Below are 20,749 nucleotides of genomic sequence, written 5' to 3'. Positions count from 1 at the left end.
GCTGAGGGGCAGCCAGGAACTCTGGTAGGAGGTGTGGGCTGACAACTGAGTGACAGCGGTGAACTATGGGTGGAGGTGGGGCTGACCGCTGAAGGACAGCGGGGATCTATGGGTGGAGGTGGGGGTAAACCACTGAGGGACAGCAGGGAACTATGGTAGGAGGTGGGGATAAACCACTGAAGGGCAGCGGGGAACTATTGTTGGAGGTGGGGGCAGGCCGCTCAGGGAGAGCAGGAAACTATGGGTGGAGGTGGGGGCTGACGGCTGAGGGACAGTGGGGAACTCTGGGTGGAGGTGTGGGCTGAATGCTGAGGGACAGCTGGGAACTCTGGGTTAAGGTGAGGGCTGAACCCTGAAAGATAGCAGGGAACTCTGGGTGGAGGTGGGGGCTGGCCGCTGAGGGACAGCGTAGAACTATTGGTGGAGATGGGGGCTGGCCACTGAGGGACAGCGTGCAACTATTTTAGGAGGTGTGGGCAGGCCGCTGAGGGACAGAGGGGAACTATGGTTGGAGGTAGGGGCAGGGCGCTGTAGGACAGCGGGCAACTATAGGTGGTGGAGGGGCCTGTCCGCTGAGGGATAGCGGGGAACTATGGGTGGAGGTGGGGGCTGACCGCTGAGGGACAGCGGGGAACTATGGTTGAAGGTGGGGGCTGTCTGCTGAGGGAGAGCGGAGAACTCTGTTTGGAGGTGGGGGCTGTCCCTGTGGGACATCGGGGAACTCTGGGTAGAGGTGTTGGCTGACCGCTGAGTGACAGCGGAGAACTACGGGTGGAGGTGGGGTAAACCACTGAGGGACAGCGGGGAACTATGGTAGGAGGTGGGGATAAACCACTGAGGGACAGCGGGGAACTATGGTTGGAGGTGGGGGCTGGCCGCTCAGGGACAGCGGGAAACTATGGGTGGAGTGGGGGGCTGACCGCTGAGGGACAGTCGTGAACTCTGGGTGGAGGTGGGGGCTGTATCCTGGGGGACAGCTGGGAACTCTGGGTGAAGGTGAGGGTTGACCCCTGAAAGATAGCGGGGAACTATGGGAGGAGGTGGGTTCTGGACGCTGAGGGACAGCGGGGAACTCTGGCTGGAGGTGTGGGCTGGCCTCTGAGGGACAGCGGGGAACTCTCGGTGGAGGTGGGGGCAGGCCGCTGAGGGACAGCGGGGAATAATAGGTGGAGATGGGGGCTGAGCGCTGAGGGACAGCGGGGAACTATGGTTGGAGGTGAGGGCTGTCCGCTGAGGGAGAGTGGAGAACTCTGTTTGGAGGTGGTGGCTGGCTGCTGAGGGATATTGGGGAACTCTGGGTGGAGGTGGGGGCTGGCCGCTGAGGGACAGCGGGGAATTCTGGGTGGAGGTGTGGGCTGACCGCTGAGCGACCGCGGATAACTACGGGTGGAGGTGGGGGTAAACCACTGAGGGACAGCGGGGAACTATGGTAGGAGGTGGGGATAAACCACTGAGGGACATCGGGAAACTATGGGTGGAGGTGGGAGCTGACCGCTGAGGGACAGTCGTGAACTCTGGGTGGAGGTGGGGGCTGAATGCTGGGGGACAGCTGGGAACTCTGGGTGAAGGTGAGGGCTGGCCCCTGAAAGATAGCAGGGAACTATGGGAGGAGGTGGGTTCTGGACGCTGAGGGACAGCGGGCAACTATTTTAGGAGGTGTGGGCAGGCCTCTGAGGGACAGAGGGGAAGTATGGTTGGAGGTCGGGGCAGGGCACCGCAGGACAGCGGGCAACTATAGGTGGTGGTGGGGGCTGACCGCTGAGGGATAGCGGGGACGATGGGTGTAGGTGGGGGCTTACCGCTGAGGACAGTGGGGAACTATGGTATGAGGTGGGGGCTGACCGCTGAGGGACATCGGAGAACTACGGGTGGAGGTGAGGGTAAACCACTGAGGGACAGCGAGAAATATGGGTAGAGGTGAGGGCTGGCCGCTGAGGGACAGTGTTGAACTCTGGTTGGAGGTGGGGGCTGGCCGCTGAGGGACAGCGGGGAACTCTAGGTGGATGTGGCGGCTGGCCGCTGAGGGACAGCGGGGAACTATGTGTGGAGGTGGGAGCTGACCACTGAGGGACAGCGGGGGATTATGGTAGGACGTAGGGGTGGCCGCTGAGGGACAGCGGGGAACTCTAGGTGGATGTGGGGGCTGGCTGCTAAGGGACATTGGGGAACTCTGGGTGGAGGTGTGGACTGACCGCTGACGGAGAGCGGAGAACTATGTGAGGAGGTGAGGGCAGGCCGCTGAGGGACAGCGGGGAACTATGGATGGTGGTGTGGGCTGAGCGCTGAGGGACAGCGGGCTAATATGGGTGGAGGTGGGGGCTGAGCTTTGAGGGACAGCGGGGAAATATGGGAGGAGGTGGGGCTGACCGCTGAGGGACAGCTGGGAACTATGGTAGGAGATGGGGGCTGAGCGCTGAGGGACAGCTGGGAACTATGGTAGGAGATGGGGGCTGAGGGCTGAGGGACAGTGGGGAACTCTGCGTGGAGGTGTGGCTGACTGCTGAGGGATATCGGGGAAGTCTGTGTGGAGGTGGGGGCTGGCCACTGACGGACATGGGGGAAATCTGGGTGGAGGTGGGGGCTGGCCGCTGAAGGGCATCGGGGAACTCTGGCTGGAGGTGGGGGCTGGCCGATGATGGACATCGGGAACTAAGGGTGGAGTGTGGGCTGACCGCTGAGGGGCAGCGGAGAACTATGGGAGGGGTGGCAGCTGGCCGCTGAGGGACAGTGGGGAACTATTTGTGGTGGTGGGAGCTGGCCCCTGAGGGACAGCGGGGAACTATGTGTGGAGGTATGGGCAGACCGCTGAGGGACAGCGGGCAACTATTTTAGGAGGTGTTGCCAATCCGCTGAGGGACAGCGGCTAACTATGGTTGTACTTGGGGCCAGGCCACTGAAGGACAGCGGGCAACTATGGGTGATTATGGGGGCTGACCGCTGAGGGATAGCAGGGAACTATGGGTGGAGGTGGGGGTGACCGGAGAGGGACAGCGGGAACTCTGGTGGAGGTGGGGGTAAACACCTGAGGGACAGCGAGAAATATGGGTGGAGGTGGGGTCTGGCCGCTGAGGGACAGCGGGGAAACTGGTTTGAGTTGGGGGCTGGCCGCTGAGGGACAGCGGAGAACTCTGGGACGAGGTGGGGGCTGGCCACAGACGGACAGCAGGGATCTCTGGGTGGAGGTGGGGGCTGAGGGATGAGGTACAGCAGGGATCTCTGGGTGGAGGTAGGGGCCGGTCACTGAGGGACAGGGGGCAACTATTTTAGGAGGTGTGGGCAGGCCGCAGAGGTACAGAGGGGAACTATATTTGGAGGTGGGGGTAGACCGCTGAAGGATAGCGGGCAACTATGTGTGGAGGTGTGGGCTGACCGTTGAGGCACAGTGAGGAACTATGGTATGAGGTGGGGGCTGACCGCTGAGGGACAGCGGGGAACTATGGTTGGAAGTGGGGGCTGGCCGCTGAGGGAGAGCGGGGAACTCTGGGTGGCGGTGGGTGCTGGCTGCTGAGGGACATGGGAACTCTGGGTGGAGGTGTGGGCTGGGCCCTGAGGGACATCAGGGAACTCTGTGTGGAGGTGTGGGCTTACTGCTGAGGGACAGCGGAGCACTATGGTTGGATGTGGGGTTTAACCACTGAGGGAAAGCGGGGAACTATGGTTGGAGGTGAGGGCTGTCCGCTGAGGGCAGTGGAGAACTCTGTTTGGAGGTGGGGGCTGGCCGCTGAGGGACATCGGGGAACTCTGTTTGGAGGTGGGGGCTGGCCGCTGAGGGACATCGGGGAACTCTGGGTGGAGGTGTGGGCTGACCGCTGAGGGACAGCGGAGAACTACGGGTGGAGGTGGGGGTAAACCACTGAGGGACAGCGGGGAACTATGGTAGGAGGTGGGGATAAACCTCTGAGGAACAGTGGGGAACTATGGTTGGAGGTGGGGGCTGGCCGCTCAGGGACAGCGGGAAACTATGGGTGGAGGTGGGGGCTGACCGCTGACGGACAGTCGTGAACTCTGGGTGGAGGTGGGGGCTCAATGCTGGGGGACAGCTGGGAACTCTGGGTGAAGGTGAGGGTTGACCCCTGAAAGAGGGCAGAGAACTATGGGAGGAGGTGGGTTCTGGACGCTGAGGGACAGCGGGGAACTCTGGCTGGAGGTCGGGGAAGGCCCCTGAGGGACAGCGGGGAACTCTCGGTGGAGGTGGGGGCAGGCCGCTGAAGGACAGCGGGGAACAGTGGGTGGAGATGGGGGCTGAGTGCTGAGGGACAGCGGGGAACTATGGTTGGAGGTGAGGGCTGTCCGCTGAGGGAGAGTGGAGAACTCTGTTTGGAGGTGGGGGCTGGCCGCTGAGGGATATTGTGGAACTCTGGGTGAAGGTGGGGGCTGGCCGCTGAGGGACAGCGGGGAATTCTGGGTGGAGGTGTGGGCTGACCGCTGAGCGACCGCGGATAACTACGGGTGGAGGTGGGGGTAAACCACTGAGGGACAGCGGGGAACTATGCTTGGAGGTGGGGGCTGGCCACTCAGGGACAGCGGGAAACTATGGGTGGAGGTGGGGGCTGACCGCTAGGGACAGTCGTGAACTCTGGGTGGAGGTGTGGGCTGAATGCTGGGGGACAGCTGGAAACTCTGGGTGAAGGTGAGGGCTGACCCCTGAAAGATAGCAGGGAACTATAGGAGGAGGTGGGTTCTGGACGCTGAGGGACAGCGGGGAACTATTGGTGGAGATGGGGGCTGGCCGCTGAGGGACAGCGGGCAACTATTTTAGGAGGTGTGGGCAGGCCTCTGAGGGACAGAGGCGAACTATGGTTGGAGGTGCGGCAGGGCACCGCAGGACAGCGGGCAACTATATTTGGTGGTGGGGGCTGACCACTGAGGGATATCGGGGACGATGGGTGTAGGTGGGGGCTTACCGCTGAGGGACATCGGGGAACTCTTGGAGGAGGTGGGGCTGGCCGGTGAGGAACAGCGGGGAACTCTGGTGGAGGTGTGGGCTGACCGCTGAAGGACAGCGGAGAACTACGGGTGGAGGTGGGGGTAAACCACTGAGGGACAGCGAGATATCGGGTGGAAGTGAGGGCTGGCCGCTGAGGGACAGTGTGGAACTCTGGTATGGGTGGGAATGGCCGCTGAGGGACAGCGGGGAACTCTGGCTGGTGGTGGGGCTGGCCGCTGAGGGACAGCGGGAACTCTGGTTGGAGGTGGGGGCTGGCCGCTGAGGGACAGCGGGGAACTCTGGTTGGCGGTGGGGGCTGGCTGCTGAGGGACAGCGGGGAACTCTGGGACGAGGTGGGGGCTGGCCACAGAGGGACAGCAGAGATCTCTTGGTGGAGGTGGGGGCTGAGCGATGAGGGACAGCAGGGAACTCTGGGTGTAGGTCGGGGCTGGCCGCTGAGGGATAGCGGGCAACAATTTTAGGAGGTGTGGGCAGGCCACTGAGGTCAGAGGGGAACTATGGTTGGAGGTGGGGGCTGACTGCTGAGGGATAGCGGGGAAATTGGGTGGAGGTGGGGCTGACCGCTGAGGGACGGCGGGAACTCTGGGTGGAGGTGGCGGCTGACCGCTGAGGGACAATGGGGAACTATGGTATGTGGTGGTGGCTGGCCACTTAAGGACAGCGGGGAACTATGGTTGGAGGTGGGTGCTGGTCGCTGAGGGAGAGCGGGGAACTCTGTTTGGAGGTGGGGTCTGGCCGCTGAGGGACATTGGGGAACTCTGGGTGGAAGTGGGGGCTGGCCGCTGAGGGACATCGGGGAACTCTTGGTGGAGGTGGGGGCTGGCCGCTGAGGAACAGAGGGGAACTCTGGGTGGAGGTGTGGGCTGACCACTGAGGGACAGCGGAGAACTACGGGTGGAGGTGGGGGTAAACCACTGAGGGACAGCGAGATATACGGGAGGAGGTGAGGGCTGGCCGCTGAGGGACAGTGTGAAACTCTGGTTGGAGGTGGGGGCTGGCTGCTGAGGGACAGCTGGGAATTCTGGTTGGAGGTGGGGGCTGGCCGCTGAGAGACATCGGGGAACTCTTGGTGGAGGTGGGGGCTGGCCGCTGAGGGACATCAGGGAACTCTTGGTGGAGGGGTAGGATGACCGCTGAGGGACAGCGCGGAACTATGGAAGGGGTGGCAGCTGGCCACTGAGGGACAGCGGGGAACTATGGGTGGAGGTGGGGGCAGGAAGCAGAGGGACAGCGGGGAACTATGGGTGGAGGTAGGGGCAGGCCGCTGAGTGACAGCGGGGAACTATGGGTGGAGGTGGGGGCTGGCCGCTGAGGGACAGCGGGGAACTATGGGTGGAGGTGGGGGAAGGCCCTTTGGGACAGTGGGGAACTATGGGTGGAGGTAGGGGCAGGCCGCTGAGTGACAGTGGGGAACTATGGGTGGAGGTGGGGGCTGGCCGCTGAGGGACAGCGGGGAACTATGGGTGGAGGTGGGGGAAGGCCCTTTGGAACAGCGGGGAACTATGGCTGGTGGTGGGGGCTGAGCGCGGAGGGACACCAGGCAAATATGAGTGGAGGTGGGGCTGAGCTTTGAGGGACAGCAGTGAACTATGGGTGGAGATGGGGGATGAGCGCTGAGGGACAGCGGGAAACTCTGGTAGGAGATGGGGGCTGAGCCCTGAGGGACAGCAGGGATCTCTGGTTGGAGGTAACTAAGGGACAGTGGGAACTTTGGTTGGTGTGGGGGCTGGCCGCTGAGGGACAGCAGGGAACACTTGGTGGAGTTGGGGGCTGGCCGCCAGGGACATCGGGGAACTCTTGGTGGAGGTGGGGCTGACTACTGAGGGACAACAGGGAACTCTGGGTGGAGGTGGGGGCTGGCCGCTTACGGACATCGGGGAACTCTGGGTGGAGGTGGGGGCTGGCCGCTGAGGGGCAGCACGGAACTCTGGGTGGAGGTGTGGGATGACCGCTTAGGGACAGCGGGGAACTATGGGAGGGGACGATGGGTGTAGGTGGGGGCTTACCGCTGAGGGACATCGGGGAACTCTTGGAGGAGGTGGGGCTGGCCGGTGAGGAACAGCGGGGAACTCTGGCTGCTAAGGGACAGCGGGAACTATTGGTGGAGGTGGGGCTGTTGAAGGACAACGGGGATCTATGGGTGGAGGTGGGTGTAAACCACTGAGGGACAGCGGGGAACTATGGTAGGAGGTGGTTATAAACCACTGAGGGACAGTGGGGAAATATGGGTGGAGGTGGGGACGGGCCACTGAGGGACAGCGGGGAACTATGGGTGCATGAGGGGGCTGTCCGCTGAGCGACAGCAGGGAACTATGGGTGGAGGTGGGGGCTGACCACTGAGGGACAGCGGGGAAGTAAAGTAGGTGGTGGGGGATGGCCGCTGAGGGACAGCGGGGAAGGATGGTTGGAGGTGGGGCAGGCCGTTGAGGTACAGAGCGGAACTATGGGTGGAGGTGGGGCTGAGCGCTGAGGGACAGCAGGGAACTAGAGTGGAGGTGGGGGCTGAGGGCTCAGGGACAGGAGGGAACTATGGATGGAGGTGGGTGTAAACCACTGAGGGACAGCGGGGAACTCTGGGTGGAGGTGGGGGTAGGCCGGTGAGGGACAGCAGGGAACTATGGGTGATGGTGGTGGGGGCTGAGCGCTGAGGGACAGCGGGTAACTATGATATGAGGTGGGGGATGGCCGCCGAGGGACAGTGGGGAACTATGTTTAGAGGTAGGGGCAGGCCACTGAGGGACAGCGGGGAACTATGGGTGTTGGTGGGTCTGACCACTGAGGTACAGTGTAGAAATATGGGTGGAGGTGGGGCTGACCACTGAGGGACAGCGGGGAATTTTGGGCGGAGTTGGGGGCTGAGCTCTGAGGGAAAGCAAGGAACTCTGTGTGGAGGTGGGGCCTGAACGCTGAGTGACATGAGGGAACTGTTAGTGGAGGTGGGGCTGAAGGCTGAGGTACAGCAGGGAACTATGGGTGGAGGTGGGGCTGACTGCTGAGGGACAGCAGGAAACTCTGGTTGGATGTGGGGACTTGCCGCTGAGGGACAGCGGGGAACTCTGGGTGAAGGTGGGGGCTGGCCGCTGATGGACAGTGGGGAATTCTGGGTGGAGGTGGGGGCTGGCCGCTGAGGGACAGCGGGGAATTCTGGGTGGATGTGGAGACTGGCCGCTGAGGGACAGCGGGGAACTCTGGGTGGAGGTGTGGGCTGACCGCTGAGGGACAGCAGGAAACTCTGGTAGGAAGTGTGGGCTGACCGCTGAGGGCCAGCAGGGATCTATGTGTGGAGGTGGGGGTAAACCACTGAGGGACAGCGGTAACTCTGTGTGGAGTTGCGGGCTGGCCGATGAGGGACAGCGGGGAACTCTGGGTGGAGGTGGGGACTGTCCGTTGAGGGACATCCGGAAACTTTCTGTGGAGGTGGGGGTTGGCCGCTTAGAGACAGCGGGGAACTCTGGTTGGATGTGGGGGCTGGCCGCTAAGGGACAGCGGGAACTCTGGGTGGAGGTGGGGGCTGACCGCTGAGGGACAGCGGAGAACTATGGGTGGAGGTGGGGGTAAACCACTGAGGGACAGCGAGAAATACGGATGGAGGTGGGGGCTGGCCGCTGAGGGACAGCGGGGAACTCTGGTTGGAGGTGGGGGCTGGCCGCTGAGGGACAGCGGGGAACTCTGGTTGGAGTTGGGGGCTGGCCGCTGAGGGACAGCGGGAACTCTGAGTGGAGGTGGGGCTGACCGCTGAGGGACCGTAGGGATCTATGGTTGGAGGTGGGGGCAGGCCGCTGAGGGACAGTGGGGAACTCTGGGTGGAGGTGGGTGCTGGCCGCTGAGGGACAGCGGGGAACTATTGTAGGATGTGGGGGTGGACGCTGAGGGAACGTGCGGAACTATGGTTGGAGGTTGGGGCAGGCCGCTGAAGAACAGTGGGGAACTATTGGTGGGGGGGGGGGGCGCTGAGCGCTGAATGACAGCGGGTAAATATGGGTGGAGGTGGGGCTGACCGCTTAGGGACAGCGGGGAACTATGGGTGGAGTTGTGGGCTGAGCGCTGAGGGACAGCGGTAACTATGGTAGGAGGTGGGGGCTGAGCGCTGAGGGACAGTGGTGAACTATGGATGGAGGTGGGGGTAAACCACTTAGGAACAGCGGGGAACTATGGGTGCAGGTGGGGGCTGAGCGATGAGGGACATCGGGGAACTATGGGTGGATTTGGGGGCCGACCGCTGAGGGACAGTGGGGAACTATGGGTGGAGGTGGGGGCTGACCGCTGAGGGACAGCGTGTAACTATGGTATGAGGTGGGGGTTGGCCGCTGAGGGACAGCGGGGAACTATGGTTGGAGGTGGGGTCAGGCCACTGAGGGACAGTGGGGAACTATGGGTGGTGGTGTGGGCTGACCGCTGAGGTACATTGGGGAAATATGGATGGAGGTGGGGCTGACCACTGAGGGACAGCAGGGAACTAAGGGCGGAGTTGGGGGCTGAGCACTGAGGGACAGCAAGGAACTCTGGGTGGAGTTGGGGGCTGACCGCTGAGTGACAGCAGGGAACTATGGGTGGAGAAGGGGGCTGAACGCTGAGGGACAGCATGGAACTATGGTAGGAGGCGGGGCTGAGTGCTGAGGGACAGCGGGCAACTATGGGTGGAGGTGGGGTCTGAGCGCTGTGGGACAGCGGGGACCTATTGTAGGAGATGGGGGCTGGCCGCTGAGGGACAGCGGGGAACTATGTTTGGAGGTGAGGGCTGTTCGCTCTTCCCATATCACTGCCAATGCTCATGAGCCCAGCCAATTTCCTTCCTTTACTGAAAAAGGAGAGCCTTGTGATTACTTAACTCCTATCAGGGAACTTTGCATTCCTTTGAGACTACCTTAAGTATCCTTGATTTAATTTTGTGATAGTTCGTAGTTAAAAAGAAAGATCAAAGATTGCTAAGTAGGCTAGGCTTTCAAAATTGAATTTTCTCTTGAGATTTAAGCTTCATCCAGAAACTAAATAATTTCAGGTGGTCACATTAATTGCTCTTGGGCAGACCTGTCAGTTAACAACAGATAAAAATGCTTGTACTGGTATATATATATATATATATATATATATATATATATATTATTTGGTTTAGTTAGTGATTTCAAAATAGTTTAGAAACAAAGAGACTTCCTGATCACTACAGAGACCCTTATACAATGACACTGAATTAGAAGAAACTTGAGATATTTTGTTAGTACTTAAAGAGAGCACCAAGAGAAAAGTGAGAGTTTAGCAAAAATCCTTCATGATATTAACTCCAGTAGGAGAGAGAGAACCGACATGAAATGGAACCAACACTGGTAGGAAATTTTTAAGTATTTCTGATGATGTTACTAATACCCTATTTTCAAATATTTATAGCTGACTCCCTCATTTCCTTTGGGTCTTTATTCAGATATAATTTCATGAATAGGTCTTCCCAGACCACTCTATGTGAAATAAGAAACTTCTCTCTGATCCTGCCCCATATTTCTTTATAGCAGTTTGTCTACTGCCTGTCTTTCCCTGTTAGAATGTAAACTCCATGAGGTTTCTATTCATTCCAGTTGGGCTCAGTGCATAGAAATGTGTAGCACACAATAGTACTGAATAAATGTTTCTTAAATATTTTTAGTTGTAGATGGACATGATATCTTTATTTTATTTTTATGGGGTGCTGAGAATTGAACTCAGTGCCTCACACAGGCTAGGCAAGTGCTTTATCACTGAGCCACAACCCCAGCCCCACATAAACATGCTTTTCTAACTCCACTTCGCTTGGAAGCATTCATTAATTCATTCAATGAGCAGAACCTATTATCTTTCAACACTGTGTTGATACCTCTTGATCAACAATGACTAACCCTAGCCTTTGAGAAGGCTATGTTTTAGTCAGAGGGAAACATAGACAAGTAAATTGGCAATTATAGCATGATGTGATAAATGCGGTGATAGACAGAAATACATCTAGATGTTGTGGAACCATGTACCAGACTCACCTACCTCCATCTTGAGGGAACTGGAATTCCTGGAGGAATCAATGTCCAACAAAGACATGAAGGATAAGGACTTAATCTGGGTGAAAATCAGGGTCAAGAATGTTTCAAACACTCTATAGAAAGACTGGCATCAAGAGAAGGCTACCAGACCTAAAGATTATCCCTCCCCAAATGTGCTGATTCCTTTCCTGTGTCCCGTCTTTGCATGTGTACAATTCTCTCTATGGTGAATGGCTGCAGTGCCACCCTGTTTACCACGTACTCTCTTCTACGGTATGAAAAAACTTTTGCTATGTGGCTTCTCTCTATGTGCAAAAGCCAAAGGAAGCACTTCCTTCAGTGTCTATAATCAGAGTTTTCCTCCATGGCAGCCTTTAGCAATGCTTTTCTTCAACAGTCGGTGGGATTCCTTAGAGAACAGAATGTATGTCGTATACACTTTTAATCCTTAGATCTTAGGAAGCCAAGGGGCCTGGCACAGAGTAGACATTCACCAAATATTTACTGAATGAATGAGTGAATTAATACTGCTTCTGAATATAATTTTGTGATTCCATTACCAGGTAAGGATTGGAAAATTTTAGAATTTTTCTGTGTCAAGAAGAGAAAGATAGTGCCACATGCCTAAAAGGGTCAACACTAATATACATATGGGTATAGATGTAGGTGTAGGTATATCTACTTCTATTTATCCGTATTCTTGCTCTTGCTTGATTAATAATCGAGGTAAAGAATTACAAACAAGCACATATGACTCAGGTCAGAATTGTCCCATGGTGACCTGAAGCAGGTGGGCCTTTACTCAGGATGTCATCAGTACATCAGCAGTTGGATGTAGGCCTCCAGGAAGGGCATGTGCTTGGGTGTGGCAGCAGTTCAGAGAAGCCCTGACGGAATTGACAGTGGAGGCAGTCTGGTCACCTCATTCTCCACAGCCAAGGACAGAAGTCCTTCCCTGAAGCAGGATCTCTGTATCTAGTCCAGTCTTTTTCCATAAACATGTAAGTCATAATTTCAATGATGTTGGTTATGTTCAAATTTCTCTAACAGGAGTTTTGCTTGTGAAGGTGTGGAAAATAACAAAAAAATAAGATTAAAAGGAGTGGGAAAACATCAAATATGTATGATGAAAATCAGTATACTGGAAATAGACTACAAATACATTTTTTTCTCAGAAATATTGAAATTTAAAACTACTGCCATGTAGCTTCCTTTAAATTTGATGGACAACACTTCTATGCCAGAATTTTGGTTTAATCCATCCCATAAGACATCTAACATTTTCCATGCCAGATTGCAGATCACTCTGTTCTCTGAATTTCATTTTTTCCAGCCCTTTTCCATGACCTCAGGAGCTGACTATCCAAACAAATTTTACTTAAACTGATTCATATGGTAGCCTTTTACTTTGAAGTTTAGTGTGTTCCTTTTATAATATCAAATGATTCTTCAAACCTATTTTAAGGCAATGAAGTCAACTGATTTCTTGAAATACTTTCCATGTAACAGAAATTATTTTTTTTAAGAGAGAGAGAGAGAGAGAGAGAGAGAGAGAGAGAGAATTTTTAAAATATTTATTTATTCATTTAGTTAATTAGTTAGTTTTCGGTGGACACAACATCTTTGTTTGTACGTGGTTCTGAGGATCGAACCTGGGCCGCACGCATGCCAGGCGAGAGTGCTACAGCTGGAGCCACATCCCCAGCCCTGTAATAGAAATTATTGAAGAATTTTTCTACAGCTGGAGATGTAACTCAGTGGAGTAATCCTAATTACTTAGGAGGCTGGGGCAGCCGGATCACTTGAACACAGGAGTTCGATGCCAGCCTGGGCAACATAGCGAGACCCTGTTTGAAAAAAACAAAAAAAACAAAACAAAACAAAACAAACAAACAAAGAAAAAAACTGAGAAGCACTTTACTTTTATATTTATGTTTTATTTGAGAACAGTTTTCCCCTGAATCTAAGAAAATTTTTCTCCTTTTTTACCCCTGCCCACATCATCTTAGATCATTCTATTCTACGTATTGTTCTTTCTTTCTGACTGCATTTTTACTTTAACTGATGTTTCCAGTTTTTCTTTTCTACCTCTATTCTTTCACAGCTTACATGGATATGGCTACCAACAGGCTCTAGAGGTCACCTAGAACATACTAAGGGTTAATTCTGCATTTTATAAAGCATTAAACTAATACAGATAATTGAAAAATAGTCTGCCAGTCCCTGAACCTCAAGAAATTTGGAACTCAGCTGTATATTCCTCTGTACGTACACTCTAGCTGTTACTTGAGGTTGTATGGATTTTTACCAGATTTTCACAAAATGGATTTCTCTCTGGATTTTTACCAGATTTTCACAAAATGGCATAAGGGTCAGTTCAGCTCGGTTCATTGCACACTATTAGAGCAGTTGTTTGCCAGATATTGTTAACAGGGACTAGGAGAATAAAGATAGTATCATCCCCCAGGTTCCTGCCAATGGATGGGATAGACATTCACATAAACATTTTTTTTCAATGACTATGTTGTCAACACTAATATAGGCATACCCAATGTGCTGTGGGAGGACAAAGAACAGACACTTAGCTTAATCTAGGTGTTTAAGAAAAGTATCTAGAAGCAACGACAACTTAGAGTCTTAAAAGATGTGTAAGAGTCAGTCATAGGACTTCTATGTGTATGCCACAAGGGGAGATTGGAAAGGTAGCCTGTGAAGGTAATGAATGTTATACCAAGCAGTGTCTGCTGTGTTCTATAGATCATGGGGTCCCAATAAAGAGTTTTAAGCAAAGAGGCCTGTCATGATTTAAATATGAGGTATCCCCCAAAAGCTCATGTGTGAGACAATACAAGAAGGTTTAGAGGTGAAATGATGGGTTATGAGAATTTAACCTAATCAGTGCATTACTCCTCTACAAGTGATTAACTGGGTGGTAATTGTAGGGAGGTCGGGTGTGACCTGAGGAGGTGGATCCCTGGGAATGTGCCTTTGGGATATATACTTTGTCCTTGTTGAGTGAAGCTCTCTATCTCTGCTTCCTGGTTCCAAGTTCTGAGCTGCTTTCTTCTGCCACACACTTCTGCCATAATGTTCTGCCTCACTTTGAGCCCCAAGTAATGGAGTTGGCTGTCTATGGACTCAGGCCTCTGAAACCATGAGCCCCCAAATAAACTTCTCTAAAATTGTTCTTGTCAGGTCTTTTGGTTGCAGTAGCGAAAAATCTGACTAAAACACATAATGTTCTCAAGTTCTTGCCGTTGTCCTGTAAATGATAAAATTTTATTCTTCTTTTTGGTGGAATAAAACTTCATTGTGTATATACACCACATTTTCTTTATCTAGTCATTGTTTGATGGACACCTAGAATGTTTCCATAGTTTGGCTATTGTGAATTGTGCTGCTATAAACATGGGTATGCATGTATCACTATTAGCATGATGACTTTAATTCTTTAAGATAAATACCAAGTAGTGGAATAGCTGGGGCATATGGTGGTTACACTCCTAGTGCTTGGAGGAACCTCCATATTGATTTGAAAAGTGCTTGTATTAATTTACAACCCTATCAACAGTGTAAGAGTGTTCCTTTTCCTCCACATCCTCTCCAGCATTTATTGTTGTTTGTATTCTTGATGGATGCCAGTCTGACTGGAGTGAAATAAAATCTCAATGTAGTTTTTTAAGTAAATTTTTTATATCTTTTTTTAAATTTATATATGGTGCTGAGGATCGAACCCAGCGCCTTGCCTTGCACGTGCTACGCAAGCGCTCTACTGCTGAGCCTCAGCCCCAGCCCCTCAATGTAGTTTTGATTTGCATTTCACTAATTGCTAAAGATGTTGAACATTATTTTATGTATTTATTGGCCATTTGTATTTCTTCTTTTGTGAAGTAATTTGCTTAGCTGCAATATTTTTAAAAGTTAAAATTAATGCAAAAAAATCCAAAACGAACAAAACCTCAATATTGTAAATAAAAGCAGGCTGTTGTTTGTTTTAGGCGCCTGTGCTATTGTGCAAGAAGGCAGTTGTTTCTGAACAGTCTACGGTTCCCAGGGCCCAAATGAATGTTGTGTTTCCCATCAGGCAGATTTATGAGGATTGACAAAAGCAAGTGAAAAGATTGGATAACGTTGGTTTCAGGGGAAACTCATGAGACTCAGGCAGTTACACAGAGGACCCCATACTTAGGAGGGTTCCACACTTGGTTCAATGCACTGCCACCACTGGAAATTCTTCATAATTTTTTAAAGAAGGGGCCTTGTATTTTTATTTTGCACTGGGTCTTCAAAGTTTCACTCAAGCTGTTTCTGAATGTCTTTTTATTTTTTCTTCAAATTTCATATCGGCATTAGACTGAATTCAGTCTTCTTTGTCATTATTGTAGAACTTTTCAGAAATTTCCTATGTGGTTTAAAATATTAGAGGATGTTTTGGTTTAATTTTTTGTTGTTGTTGTTTCAGGCTCCAAGGTAGGTGCTATTAGAATCTACAGATTGTGGCTCAGTGGTTGAGCGCTTGCCTAGCACGAGCAAGGCCCTGGGTTTGATCCTCAGCACCACATAAAAAGAAACAAATAAAATAAAGATATTGTGTCCAGTCACAACTGAAAAATAAAAAGAATCTACAGGGAAGTGGTCAGGGATGCTACTAAAAATCCTGTAATGTACAAAACAGCATCCCAAAACAAGAAGTTGTTTGGTCCAAAATGTTAATAGTGCTGAGACTAGGAAACTCTAGGGACAAAGAAGTTGTTAACAATATCTTGAAATGGGTCATTGACAACAAATACGAATCTAGAACTTGATGATTAATTAGCTGGGAGGGAGTAGAGTTTGAGGCAAAGAAGGACTCCCAAATTTTTTCCTAATAGAGCACATGTTAATATAGAGAATTCAGGAGGAGAAACTAGTTAGTTAGAGGCAAAAAAGAGGACATCCAAATGGATATGTTTGTTCAAAGGCACGCATCTGAAGCTCTGAAGACAGAGATTTTAGAATTGTCAACAGATTCCTCTGTTGTGGTTTTCTGCCCCACCAAGACCTCTGGGCAGTTCATACTTCCCGCCTTAAGAATGGAGGCCATGGCTAGGCACAGTGGCATGAGCCTATAATCCCAGTGACTCAGGAGACTGAGGCAGGAAGATTGCAAGTTCCAGGTCAGCCTTAGGATCTAGGAAAATCCTGTCTTGATATTTAAAAAATAAAAAAGGGCTGGGGACACGGCTAAGTGGTAGAGTACAACACACACACACACACACGTACACACACACACACAGGTACATCTAGACCAAGGGCAAGAAAGGCAATTTTAGTTATTTAATATCCTAAGGAAGTTTTTGAACCTTGTGGTGGAGAAATAGCACATTTCAAATAATCAATCCATGTGTCTACAATTATGGAGTTCATTGTCATGCTATAAGTTACAGGCTGGGGATAACAACAAAGGATCCAAGTACTTTTCCCTGAAAGGAAACAAATACTCCACAGGTTCCGAAGGAGGAAGAACAGAGAGATGCAGAGGAAGGTATGGCAGGAACAACAGGATTGGGTCAGGGATACCAAATGGATGGGGGCCAGATTGGCATGAAAACCTCCCTGGCTCTACCTAAGCAGGTAACAAGGTGATGTGTTTTCTGATTGATGCCACTTTGCTACCAGGGGGAGGGGAGAACAGCACAAGATCAGCAGCTGGACAACACCTAGTGGTGACATCTGCCTATAGGCAGCCTTCCTTTCCAAAAGCTGCAAACACTTGCCACCACAGGACTTAGTGAAAACCCTGTCACCAGTTTTTGAGTAGAACTCAAGGGAGCCACACTCCATTACAGATGAATGCCAAAGCAATCAATCTCCCACTGATTTGGGTAAGCTATTTCTGAATGGCTCTCCTCCTCCTCCCCCCCTTCCCCTCCTCCTCCTCCTCCTCTTCCTTCTTTTGTGTGTGTAAGGTAAGCAGGGATTGAACTCAGGGGCATTCGATCACTGAGCCACATCCCCAGCCCCATTTTGTATATTATTTACAGACAGGGTCTCACTGAGTTGTTTAGCTTTCCTTTTGCTGAGGCTGGCTTTGAACACATGATCCTCCTGCCTCAGCATCCCAAGCCACTGGGATTTCTTTAATTTTTATATCATCTAAGAGTGAACTCAGAATCACGTCGGTTACACATCCACAATTTTACATGTGTAACCGATGTGATTCTGCAATCTGCATTTGGGGTAAATTTGGGAGTTCATAACCCACTTCAATCTAATGGCTATTACAGTGAAGTTCCTCATGCTTTCTTTTAAAATTGTTTACCTGATGTATTTTGGAACAGTGACAGAAATCTGACCAACATACTCACAGATGCTCTAAATATAATGACAATTACACATGTTTCTTCACATATTAGTTCCATAATGTAAGGCCTCACAGAGAAAATCCTAATGCCTTTTGGTTATTCAGGAATGACTGAGAGTTGCCAAGATACTAATTTTTCTCCTTAGAGCACGCAAATTCTCAGTTTTTAAACAGGGTATTCAATGGATTTATCACCTCTTTTACCAGTCTTAAACTTCAGGTCTCCTAGAGCCTCCTAGAACTCACTCAAAACAAGTTCGAAATCACTGAAGTGTTGCCTGCCCCATTTCAATCATGCATAAAACATGAGGGAGTTTTATAATGAGAAATCATGTTCCATCGTTTTGATATATGACTGATTCAAAACACTTAAGCCTCAATTTTCCATTGTCTCCAATATCTGGGGAATCTCATAAGCAAATCTGGTGCTCCCTCCTTTGGAGCCACATGTAGAAAACTTCTGCCAGAGCACCAGCACTAAGCATGATAAACACCCCAATCTGATTGCTTTACCCTGTTTTCTCTGGCTAGGCTTGGACCCACTTAGAGAAACTTTGTTTCTTTCCCCAGAAAGCCTCATTATAGAGGAAATGTAATTTTCATATACTCTTTTTTTTTTATGGGTAGAATCATCAGTATTGACAATCAGTTAATGTTCTGAGTGTAAATTCATCCTCCTTTTCAGATTGGCCACAAGCAGGAGTAAATGAAAGTTCAATTTTCTCAGCTAAATTAATACCAAACTATACCCCAAAAGGTGGCAATTCCATTGTTCCTCTCTAAAACATGGGATATTCAAGCTCTAATTAAGTTCAGATAATAAATTTGTATAATTAGCATTTAATTTTTCTTTTATTTTCATTCCAATGAATACTAATAATATCTGAAGTATCTTCATCTTTTCATTGGCCATAGATAACTCCCTCTTCTAGGCATGGTTGTCATTGGATCATATTTTTAGAGGTGTATTACTTTATTATTTAATTTTGTATTTAATCTTTACATATACTAGCTATTTCCTTATCATTGTTATATGTGTTATATTTTCTCCTAGTGTCTGGTAGATGACATTATATTTAATATGTATTAATGAACAAGAATTCTCAATTGTGATAAGTTGAATTTATCATTTTATATTGTGTGCATCAGTTTTTTTAAAATTTTTTATTGATTATTATTATTATTTTACTGGGATTATCCTCACTACTATCCCATTTCATCTCACTCCCTTACCTTACCACATTCTTCTCCTCTATTGGTCTTTCTCCTATTAATTTTTCTAATTGATTCATTATACAGACAGCAACTTTTTGTACAGTAGTAAATAAGAATTTTCTAATTATAAGGTAGAAAGGCAATTGCCTATATTTGCTTCTAATAATAAAATTATTTTAGTCAATCAAAACTTCATTTAAGTTGGTATTTTTAAAAAAATGGTTGTAATTAGAGAATTTCACCAGTTTTCCTATTTCTAGCTCATTTTTAGCTCAACATATCAAATATTTTTTCCTCAATTTTGTATCAAGACTTTTGCCATAATATTATGTATATGTTTTATCTGTCTCTAAGCTTTCCCTTTGTACCTTTTGTCACTGTCTTTTCTCTGTACTCAATCACCATTTTTGTGTAGGTTTTGTGTGTATTAATGAATCTCTCTTCTCTTATTTTTCTTCTGAACTTTCTTAAGTACTTTGTTCTCTTCTTTTTCAAACATTTTATTTTCTTAAATTTATTTATTGATTTATTGTTGAAGATTAAATCAAGAGTCTTGTCCTTACTGGGTAAGCACTCTTGTCATTGAATTCCATCTCCAGACCTCATATACATTTTAGCATCCTGGGAAAACCTGTGTAACTTTTTTACTGAAGTTGGCTCACATTTGCAGATGAATTCAAGAATTGACATCTTAAAATATTAAGTTCTCCTATCCATGAATATGGGCTGAATCTTTCTTATTAAGTTCTTTTGTATGCATTCCAGTAAATTTTTTGTGGTTTTACACATTTGAGGATGGAGTCATTTTTCTAGATTTATTCCAAGTTGCTTTCTAGTTTTGGTTTTAAATGTTATGTGATTTAAAATGAAGCATTCTCACTATTGTTTAATGTGGTGCTAAGAATCAAACCCAGAACCTTGCATGTGCTTGGCAAACACTCTACAACTGAGCCCCAGTCTAAGCTCCAAAGCATTCTTACTATTGAGGCTGTATAAGAATGCTATGACATTTGTATGTTGATTACTCACCCTGCCATTCTAATTGTCTGTTTTTTTATTCTTAGTATTTTCAACTGTAAAACACCAATTTCACTTCATTGTTATAAAGTTAAAGTAAAATAAACCATATAAAATAGCTAACTTCATAACTGTCCTTTTTTATTTATAGTTTGTTCTAATTTGTTATACATGACACTAGAATGCATTTTAACACATTCTACAGAAATGGAGAACAACTTCTCCTTCCTCTGGCTGTACATGGTGTAGAGTTACACCAGTAGTATATGTATGTGAAGCAATAATGTCCATCTCATTCCATTGTCCTTCCCATCCCCACATTGAAGCCCTAATTAGAACTCGAATGCATCTTTCATCTACTTCCAGACTTTCTGTTTTCCAGAAGTACTTTGAAGTATTTTGTCACTGGAGATTACCTCCTCTTTTCATTGTGGATGTTTATCTCATTTTATGCTTCTCTTTTACTGTTACTTTAATTCATTGTCGGTATAATAGACTTGTATAATTGAAGATCCATTTCTCTAAGTCAAATAGTTAGCTTAGTTTATGGGCATATAATACACAATCAAAAATGTTCAATACATTTTAATATGAATTTAGATCCATGATTAAAATTGGAGGAAATAAAATAGGCTTCATTAGAATGTAATTCTGCACTACAAAATTTCATTGTTTTTCACAAAGGATAAGAATTTTGGAAGATAAGATGACACCAAGAAAAAGAATCACTATTTTTTTTTATATGGTTGTGCTTGAAAGAGAATAATAATATCACCATAAATTGATGTTATAATATAAAACAAAAAGATTTATAACCAAGTTCTCTTTATTTTTGACAAAATATATTTGAAGCAAAAATACCAAATCCATGAATCTCCATAAAATACTATACAGTGAATAGCATTTCTACACAAATCATATAATTTTATGATATTATGTAAATTTTCTAGACATAGATGTAGAAGTTAAATACACTAATATTATTTCACAAGGCACATTTATTTTGAAACACAGTTCCATAAATCTGCAAATACAATTAAATTTTACTTATTATACACAGATCAGTACCTCAAAAAATGACCAAATACCTGGATATATTTCCTTTGACAGATTTCTATTTCCTAGACAATAAGGTCAGCTTTAATATATCTCCTACCTTTTCAGTGAAACAGAATTTTTAAATTTTAAGTAAACTTCTCCTATAGGCTAACAATTCACCATATAACT

The 20,749-nt window shown here is 48.7% G+C and overlaps 1 protein-coding gene across 1 annotated transcript in view; it reads left to right on the top strand.

Annotated features, from left to right (window-relative positions):
• Positions 1-6,932: 6,932 nt before the first annotated feature.
• The window catches only part of LOC144256112 (interleukin-36 gamma-like), a 118,104-nt gene continuing 104,287 nt past the window's right edge, over positions 6,933-20,749 (top strand). The window contains exon 1 of the mRNA XM_077801232.1: positions 6,933-7,094. Coding sequence (XP_077657358.1) covers positions 6,933-7,094 — 162 coding nt within the window. The remainder of the gene's footprint in view (positions 7,095-20,749) is intronic.

This window comes from Urocitellus parryii, chromosome 7 (genome assembly GCF_045843805.1).
Source record: "Urocitellus parryii isolate mUroPar1 chromosome 7, mUroPar1.hap1, whole genome shotgun sequence".
Lineage (NCBI taxonomy): Eukaryota > Metazoa > Chordata > Mammalia > Rodentia > Sciuridae > Urocitellus > Urocitellus parryii.
The sequence above is the reverse complement of the archived record's forward strand: the minus strand, read 5'-3'. Positions and strand labels throughout refer to the sequence as shown.